We start from the raw sequence: 9351 nt of genomic DNA on the forward strand, positions 1-9351 counted from the left end.
TGTAAAGATGAGGAAACTGAGGAAAAGAGTGTAGGAAAGGTGGGAAGTTGAAGGAGATGTGAATACAAGGTACAATAACATTAGCTGCCCTTCACTGAGTTCTTACCATGTGCCAAACACTGTCCCAAGTACTTTGCATACATTAATTCACTGAATTCTAACAACCATGCTATGACATTTATGCATATGCATTCATTAGTATTATTAGCACTTTTTAGGTGCATCAACTTTGTAGGAATTATTTTGGGGGAAAAATTACAGTTCCAGGGCCTGGACCACAAAGGCAAAGATTCTTACTGTTAGGAGAATAATGCTTGGTGGTTTCATGGGATACTCTGGTGGCAGTACTATTCGTCCATGATAAACTCCTCCATCAAAATCAGAATCTGGGGGCCCTCTAACTGTGAAGTGCCATTCAAAAAGGTTATCCTGAACAAAAACAATAATCCACAAGGAATTGATAATATTAAAAAGTTTGATCATTTTTATCAATATGAATATTAGAAATATTACCAGAGAAAGTTACTTTATTTTATTGCTAAGACAGTTTCTAATGTACAAAATGTCTCAAGAATAAAAGTTATAAACAAATAAAAGTTATAAATAAAAGTTGTTTAATCTAGCTTTCATGTCCCATAAGAGCTAAAAAGCTTTCTTAAATAAATGCATTAAAAATTTAAGTGTTGTTATGTATTCATAAATAAGATTATAGATTTAATTAAATTGGAAATTAATCCTTGAAAGATATCAACGAGTGATAATTATCATATAATTAAATAATCACTACAAATTTGGGTTATTTTAACAAATCTTAAAAATAGGCATCTCTTACAGATGCCTAAGGAGCTTATTTATAAATGTCAGTAATATTAATACATTTACTATTAATATCATCTTACAGTTACCAAGTACTTTTCAGTTTGCAAAATACTTGCATATACATTATTACATTTTTATTCTCACTATTACCATGAAAACCTGACTGAGCACATTTTTTTACAGATAAGACTGAAGAGATATAGAGATGTTTGTAAAAAAAAAAGCCCAGGGTAGCTGCAGAGACTCCTTGAGGAACTGGGTCTTTCAAACTGTAGAGTCTGGAGTTTTTTCTACTTCTCCTCTCTCATAGTCAAGACCTAACAACAAATTAGCACCCGAGACTCATTTTGCAGAGATCAGAAATCAGCCCAGGGTAGCTGCAGAGACTCCTTGAGGAACTGGGTCTTTCAAACTGTAGAGTCTGGAGTTTTTTCTACTTCTCCTCCCTCATAGTCAAGACCTAACAACAAATTAGCACCCGAGACTCATTTTGCAGAGATCAGAAATCTGCTTCTTTTAAAATGTCTGATCCTTAATAGCTACTGAAATACTCATGAAATATAGGAAATATATCAATACACTACATCAAACACATCTCTAATGACTCAAAGCAGTGAAAAAATCATTTTAAAGAATTTGTCTTAAATATTAAAGTATTAAAATCCATATGACGAATACAGAGATAGCAACTAACCTCTAAAGGCTGTGCGTGGTAATGATCTGTTGGATCTTTCAATTCTGCTGCTTCTTTCATTAAACGTTTAACAGCTGAAATAAAATTCATAAAATAGAGACATTTAAAATATACTTTTCTGAGTGATTAGCACAGACTTACAAGCCTAATGAAAATGTTCCTACTTCAATGAAAAATGTATAAAGGACTAGTTCATATATGGTAAAGGTTTAATTATGAGAAATGGAGAGGAGGGGAAGGAAACGGTAGATAGGCATTAGCAGAATGGGATACTTTTGAAGAGTTATGTATTGAATTGAATATATACGGAAGACACTATTTTTATTTAATAAGTACTTACATATACCTCCTATGTGGTAGCACTTATCTAAAGTGCTTTATAAATATTAACTCATTTAAATCCTCAAAACAACACTACTAGACAGGTACTATTTTTATCCCTATTTTCCAGATGAGACATGGAGAGATTACATAACTTGCTCAAGGTCACACAGCTAGTAAATGACAAAGCTGGGATTCCAATATAGGCAGTCTGATTCTACCTTGTTAAAATATCTATATTAACAAAAATGGATCTCATGCTCCATGAAGAGTAAACTCCCCTATATCCTCTGCCTCTTGGGACTTTCCACCCACTACCTTGCACTAAATTAATGGGACTGTCCCCTGAGTTCACTGAATCTCCACGGCCCTAAATAAATTCCTTTTTGAAATGATTCTGCAACTTAATAAAAACCTCCAATCCACTTACCCCACAACTTTTTCACCCCCACCTATACCTATACTTCCCTCTTTATCCACACAAGCCGTTATAGAGTCATTATCAACACCATCCACTAGGACATGATGCCATGTAATGTTCCTCCATTTCTCTAGTAAGCTGCCAGCCCACACTCTCTCCACCTAGCACCCCAAAACTATTTCACACTTATTCTCTCTCTCCTCTCTTTTACCTCTTTCAGTTAATGGCACAGCCTTTTATCTCCATGATAAATGCCTGTTAGCAGGAGTGCACTTTCACAATCTGTCACAATCTACAATCCTTTCTGTATCTGTACTCTCATTCCTTCCTATTGGATACAGAGCACATATCAAAGTTCAATCCTTTGATATGTGCTCTGGATCCAATCTCTCTCACTTCAAGCTGCAGGTGCTAAAAAAAATGTCAGCATACTGGAGTGGCAAAGCCAGGGAAAAGGTTTCTCAAAACTCTGCTTGAAACCACTGATATAATCCAATATTGTATAACAGAGGTATGTGCCAGATGTCGGGAGGACCAGGTGGGCACCTAACTTTGGAGCAGACAGAAGAGAAAAGAGGTCAGGTACCGACATTTGAAAGAAAAGACTGTTGGAATTACCCAGGTGGGTATGAACAGGCAGAGGGAATAGTAAAAGTAAAATGTGTAGAGGACAGTTTTAAATGTTATGGGAAGAGAAGTTAACTAATGAGAAGCAACTCTCACATATATACAACCAGAACAGGATTGTATGTATGTATCAGTACTTTTGCATAAAACTTAATCAAGGGTTCCTAAGCTTAAAAAAAAAGTTAAGACACTATCCTATTTCATAATTACTAGTATTCTTTTCCATCTCCTACTCTGAACTATGCCTCTGTAGGCAGAGACTTTGTTCACTTGATCAACTAGTTACTGAGTTCCTACTAGGAGCTAGATGCTACAGCTAGAACTGTAAACAAAGTATAGTTTTGGTCACCAAGAAACTTAGAGGTGGCGGATAGGGGGAAACACAGTCAAATACAAAACAGCATGATAGATGCTATTAGAAACACGCACTTATTGAGATACCCTCTCTCTCTAAGTTCTACACACTAGGTAGGCTCTGCTCAATTCTTTGAATACACTCCATCTTCTCTCTACTCCAGGCCTTCTACGTAAGATTTCTTCAGCTTGCAATACTGCTCCAGACCCTCTTCCCCCACCTCATCTGGCTCCCACCAGACTTTTAATTTCCCCAGGAAGGTCTTCCTGACACCTTCCCTTGTCCTCCTTCAGAGCAGTGAACAGAGATTCGCACCTGGGCAAAGAAAAATCTCTGAGGAGTCCTGGAAGGTGGTAGAGACTAGGAATGCTTTCCAAGTTATGCTAATGACCAGTTAGGTTAAGAAGCCACCACTCTAAGAACTAGGTTGAGTCCCCTTGCTGTATGCCATCATAACATTTTGTATTTTACCTTTCATAAAGTTCATTTCGCTTGTAATTACTTGTTTAACATCTGTCTTTCTTGCAAAATAATAGTAAGGACAGTGTGCATTTTCACTGCAGTCTCCTCAGGGCTTAGCACAGAGTAAGCCCTCAAATATTAGTTGAATTGAATTTTACTGTCTTCTCCCAACACACCTGTTTTTAATCTGATTAAAGGTAATGGTTTTCAAACTTACAGGACAATAAGACAAAATCTTTTACTCAAATAAAAGCTTAATGAGATCCCCAATATGTAAAACAAATAACATAGAGCTGTTTTGGTTGAAGAGGTCAACATGGAAGAGCCTGCAGGCTATTTATTCCCCTGCTGTCTATTTTACTCCGGAAGTAGCCCATGAAACAAGGATTGAAAACCCCTGTTTTAAAGCCACATAAAGGGCCGGCCCCGTGGCGCACTCGGGAGAGTGTGGCGCTTGGGTGTGCAGCAGCGCTCCCGCCGCGGGTTCGGATCCTATATAGAGATGGCCAGTGGGTTGCAATCCCCTTACCGGTCACAAAAATAAAAAATAAATAAAAATAAAATAAAGCCACATAAAAATATCACTCCTTCAAATTAATATCATTAGATATAATTAAAACCATGGAAGCTGTTATGTAGTTAGTTTGGCTGCTGTCAGCAATCAAAGATGCCAAAGAGATTGTTTTTCCCTAATTCCTCAGCAGCTGGGTGACTACAATAATGATTAAGCTGAAGAAGTCAGGTTTTATGCCATTCCATACCCTTTCCACATTTTCTGTCTCTTCTCCATTCAGCTCATTTCAATAGGAGAGAAGAAAATAAACATCCAACAGTTTTACCTGGATATTACAAGAGATGAAAGAAAGGGTCAGAACTTATATAAGAATGTATTCGCACCAGTCCTGTAAAGGCTCAACAACTAAACATGTTGATTTTATACACAGGCCATACAGGGACATACCATGTGAGAACTAAAGCCACACAGCCAAATGGAAGGCAAGATTAGTCTAGTGTTTCCATAATCTATTTTTTTCAGAAATAACATATATTTTGAATGCTTCCATAAAAAAAAAGAAACAAACAAACAAACAGGGACTCTGGATTTAGAGCTGCATTAAAATTCTGGCTGTCACATTTTGTAGCTCCTAGTCCTTAACAAGTCACTTAATCTTATTGTGACTAAATGTTTACATGTGTCAAATGAGAGTCGCACAACTCTTCTTTCCTTTCCATCCTTCCCCCATCCCCCCTACTTTCTCAGGTCATGAGTTTTTAAAATTAAAAATGGATTGGTATAGAAGGCCTTCTCAATGATTCTTCCTGGTTCAAAACCATGCATCAGCATATGTAGCTGGCCTTATGGCATGGTTCCTTTGGTTCCTGCAGAGAAATACCACTGCTATGGTCAAGTTCAAAGTGCTGCCTAGCAACTAGGGCTACAGCATAGTCTACCCTTCCTGATACTCTATCTCTTTTCTCCACATGGCCAGAAGAGAAACTTTTTCACTCTAGCTGCTCTCTAATCTCTTGGCAAGGTTTCCATGGAACCCACTTACTGTGGTGAGATAAGATGTACCAGGGAAGGAGGGGAGTAGCACCTGCATGCCTGCTCTTGTTCTTCCTTCTTATAGAAAGGCCACATAGTCACTGAATCTAAGCTCTAGGCTTCATGGGCCTAGGCATTAGCATTCTTCATATGCCTAGGCTAGCTCACTGGGCTTACACTGGGGTTTGGAGCCAACATCTAGCTAGAAATAAAGGGATCTTTTACAGGCCACTGTCTCCCATACATCAATTTCTCTTGAAAAGCAACTATATTGATATAATTAATTCCCAAAGCATGAGTGAAGTGCAGGAGGCAGGTAGGTTGAGGACATGAATCCAATGTCACACTCCCCAACTGTCTCTTCCTGCTCACAAAATGAAGACACTTACGAAAATGTTTAAGGACTGATATTTCTGCACAGAAAGACCCTGCAAGGGTATCTGTTCAAAGATATGTCTGAGTATTAGAGATAGAAGAATGACCTAGAACTGCTTCCTACCCTCAATAAGCTCACAGTGAGTAGAGAAAGGCATGAAAACAATTACAACACAATGTGGTAATATCAACTAAATACTCATGTACAGGTATGTATAGGGACTACCTTAGTCTGCCTAGGGGCTCTGGACAAGGCTGAATCTTAAAGAAGCTTGAAGAATTAATAGGAATTTCAGATGAATTAAAGGAAAGGCATTCTAAGCAGAGGTTCTAGCAAGGACCAAGGCATATAAGTGAGAAAAGCTGCTCCATCTGAAGAGTCATTCAGGCAAAATGGATAGATGGTAAAAAATACAAAGGAGTATAAGAGTGGTGGGTAATGAGACTGGTGAGAAAGGCAAGGGTTGAATCAAGAGCAGCCCCGCAGTCCAAGCTAAGCAGTTTACTTTGAACTGTATCTACAGCTGTCAGGAAGCATCTGAAAAATTTTCAGTTTGAGGAATGATCTAATCAGTTTTGTTTTCATTGATCTGGTGTGACAATAGTGACGTGTGTGTGTGTGTGTGTGTGGTGTATATTGTAGTGCAGGGGTTGAGCAAAAGAGTAGACCAAGAAATCAAGGATGACTCCCATGAGTGCCTGAGTACTGTCAATCTCTGGGATAAGGAATATTAGAGTGAGGTGCTAGTTTGGGGGAGGAGAGAAAACTGATGAACCTGGGTTTTATACTTTGTAGAGATTTTTTTACATCTATGAAAAATCTGAATGAAGATGTTGAGTCACAAGTAAGTTCTACATATCTATAGCTTAGGAGGGTCTGAGTTGGACATCAAAGCTTGAGAATGATTAGCATGAGGGTACAACTGACACAAATGGCATGGACAGGATAACTCCTGGGTTTCTGGTGGAGGTAGTGGGTACCTTTGCATCAGTCCATCACCTACTGTACATGCCCATAGCCCTCTTCCGAGGAAAGTTGCCAAAGGAGGTTCTTTACACACACAGATCTCCCTACTTCATACTATAAAACACTACTACCATGTCCAGAGCAAACCCAAACAGGGATCAGGAAGCTTGATCCAGAGACAACTACTGACAGGCTAGTCAGAGGCTTATAAAGTGGTCCTACACAACAGCAATGACAAGTCCATTCCAGAAAAATCATAAAGAAAAAGTTTTCCCACCTACAAAAAGAACAAATTTACTACCCACATGCTACTACGCTGGCCCTTAACCAGTTATCTGTATTGTCTTCACTTAATTTTGTCATCCATACCTCTGTGACAACCCCACAGCAGATGGAAAGGAAAGGGTTGTGCCTTACATTGTGTAGTGTTTTTAACCACTTCCTTTCACAAAGGCATTACTCTAAAAATATCACAGGACCGAGAATAAAACAAAGGAAGGAAGTATTTTCACTAGGCCTCCAATCATTTTCACAAAGTCCCATATCTCATCTAATTCACCTTCTCATAAACTCCAAATGATCCACACATAACAAAAAAAAGGTTTTTAAAAAATACTCTTTTTTTTAGAACAGCAACACCACCTTTGAGGAAATGAAACCAAAAAAGGGGCAATTTATGATACAGCTAGTAGGAGCTTATCATCTAACCCCAGGTATCAAAATTGAGCAATGTCCTCTGACAACAACCTCTGGGGTTCCACCAGTTCTCCATTCCAAATTGCAATACTACTCTCATTTGTATTATTCTCTAGACATTCCATTAAATACTTCTTTTGTCCTAAGGAGTCACCACACATTTTTACATAAATAGTTTAAATTTACCATAATCCAAATAATTCAATCATTTTACCGTCTAAGCTTAAAAATTAAGCTTTTCTTTCAACAGATTTTTAAAGGGGTTTATGGTCCCCAAAATGTTATCACCAATTCTACACACTTGCTCACCTAAGGATATTTCTTAGCCTGACAGCACTCAAGCTAACAAAAGCTCTGTTCTATCAATATCTTCAGGCTTTTCTGGAGTTTTTGCATGTTCTGAAACATTTCTAAAAATCAAAGATTCACAATGTCACCCTTTCCATAAGGATCCTAGTCTTGCTGATTCCTACTAAAAAGCAGCTTTTTTGGATGGAAAATTTAAGCAGCAAAAGTTGGTCAAACCATCACTAATATCCTAGGATTTATCATTTAGAGCTAAACAGTGCGGTTTCTCCCTCCTGACAAATTTATCAAGGCACAAATAGAATAAATACCATTTATAGAATGATAGTGATTCATTTCAAGTCTACCTTAATCTGAGAGAGCTGGTTAGTTTTCTGTATCTTTATAAAGCACCAGAAAATAACTGGAGGCGAGAATTGTTTGGGCTGCCTCTGTAAATGCACTAGGCGCATTAAATGCAGGAAAGGAAACTTCTATAACTGAATACAGATATATATCATATTAGCCAGTTTGGTAAAAATCATGGTTAGCTCTCAAGTACACAGCTCAACCAGGTTTTTTTTTTTTTTTTTTTTTTTTTTTTTCAGCTCTTTGATTAACTGGTTTAGTTACAAAACATTTCCTTTATGTCTGCAATTCTATGTGCCCCAAATGCTGCAAATACGATATTTAAACGACCAAATCCTCAAATATGAGTGAGTCAAACAGCTAATAAAAGTCCGGTGGCAGTGACCGAGAGGGGATAACGACGGTGTTCAGGATGCAGGTACAGCCAGGGGCTGCTGACCACTACCCAGAAACATCACCTTTACACTCGTTCTTAGGGATGAGTTAATGACCCAACTCTACGGGACCCAAGAGGAGGAAAGGGCGAGGCCGGGTGCTGAGGGCCGCTGGCGGGTCCCTGAGACTGGCAGCTGGTGCCCGCCTGGCCGCCCCGCCTGCGGCCTGCACCTCCCTGGCAAGCGGCGGTCTCGCGTAGAGCGCGAAACCGGGAGCGCAGCCGCGAGTGACGGCGGACGCGAGGGCACAGCGGCGCCGGAACCGGGGTCCCGGGTCACCCCGCCCCCCGCCCCCAGCCCTGCTCACCCGGACTCTTCAGGTTGTAGCGGGTCTCCATGGTGGATCGCTGGCCTCGGTCACTCCACGGCCGCCGCCGGCCCCGCGAAGCCCGCTCAGGGACCTGCAAGAGCAGGTGGGGCGGGTGGCGCCCTCGTCGACCCCTCTCCCCAGCACATTCGGGGTCCCAGGTGCTCGCGGGTTTCACCGAGGAACTAACTGCGCGGTTGGAAGCGGCCCCGGCCCGACCCACGGGCCTTTGAGAATTCGGAAGGCTCCGGCCGCCCGCCCGCCCATGACCTGGGTCGTGGGTCTGTGAAGTGCTTTGTTTTCAGGTCCAGTAGATGTTTGGGAGTTTTTTGTTGTTGTTTTTGTTTGGGGGGGGGATAGGGGAGAGGAGGGGAACCAGCGATAAGAGAATTGAGTAGGATTTTTATAACAATTTTTTGTGATAAGGTGCAAGACACCGTTTTAGGCACTGTGGGAGATGTAATTCTACGTTAAAAGTCACTAGATTCTTGACTGATGATGGTCAGCTAGGTGGGAAGGGAGCTAGTTTCCCCAGAAAATTTAAGTTTGTCCAAAAATTGCTTATATTTTAACAGGAATGCTTATTTCTTCTTAGAAGAAAGTTAATAAATTACATCAGGCAATAAGGATCTATCCCAGATCAAATTTGGGATTTTTTTTTTTTTTTTTTTAC

At 40.0% G+C, this 9351-nt stretch overlaps 1 protein-coding gene across 1 annotated transcript in view; it reads right to left on the reverse strand.

Annotated features, from left to right (window-relative positions):
- The window catches only part of UBE2J1 (ubiquitin-conjugating enzyme E2, J1), a 29823-nt gene extending 21082 nt beyond the window's left edge, over window positions 1-8741 (reverse strand). Inside the window, exons 1-3 of the mRNA XM_008567212.1 lie at window positions 8679-8741; window positions 1514-1587; window positions 298-429 (exon numbers count right to left, since the gene is read on the reverse strand). Coding sequence (XP_008565434.1) covers window positions 298-429; window positions 1514-1587; window positions 8679-8709 — 237 coding nt within the window. The 5' untranslated portion in view covers window positions 8710-8741. The remainder of the gene's footprint in view (window positions 1-297; window positions 430-1513; window positions 1588-8678) is intronic.
- Window positions 8742-9351: the final 610 nt, after the last annotated feature.

Source organism: Galeopterus variegatus, unplaced genomic scaffold, assembly GCF_000696425.1.
Source record: "Galeopterus variegatus unplaced genomic scaffold, G_variegatus-3.0.2 Scaffold305, whole genome shotgun sequence".
Lineage (NCBI taxonomy): Eukaryota > Metazoa > Chordata > Mammalia > Dermoptera > Cynocephalidae > Galeopterus > Galeopterus variegatus.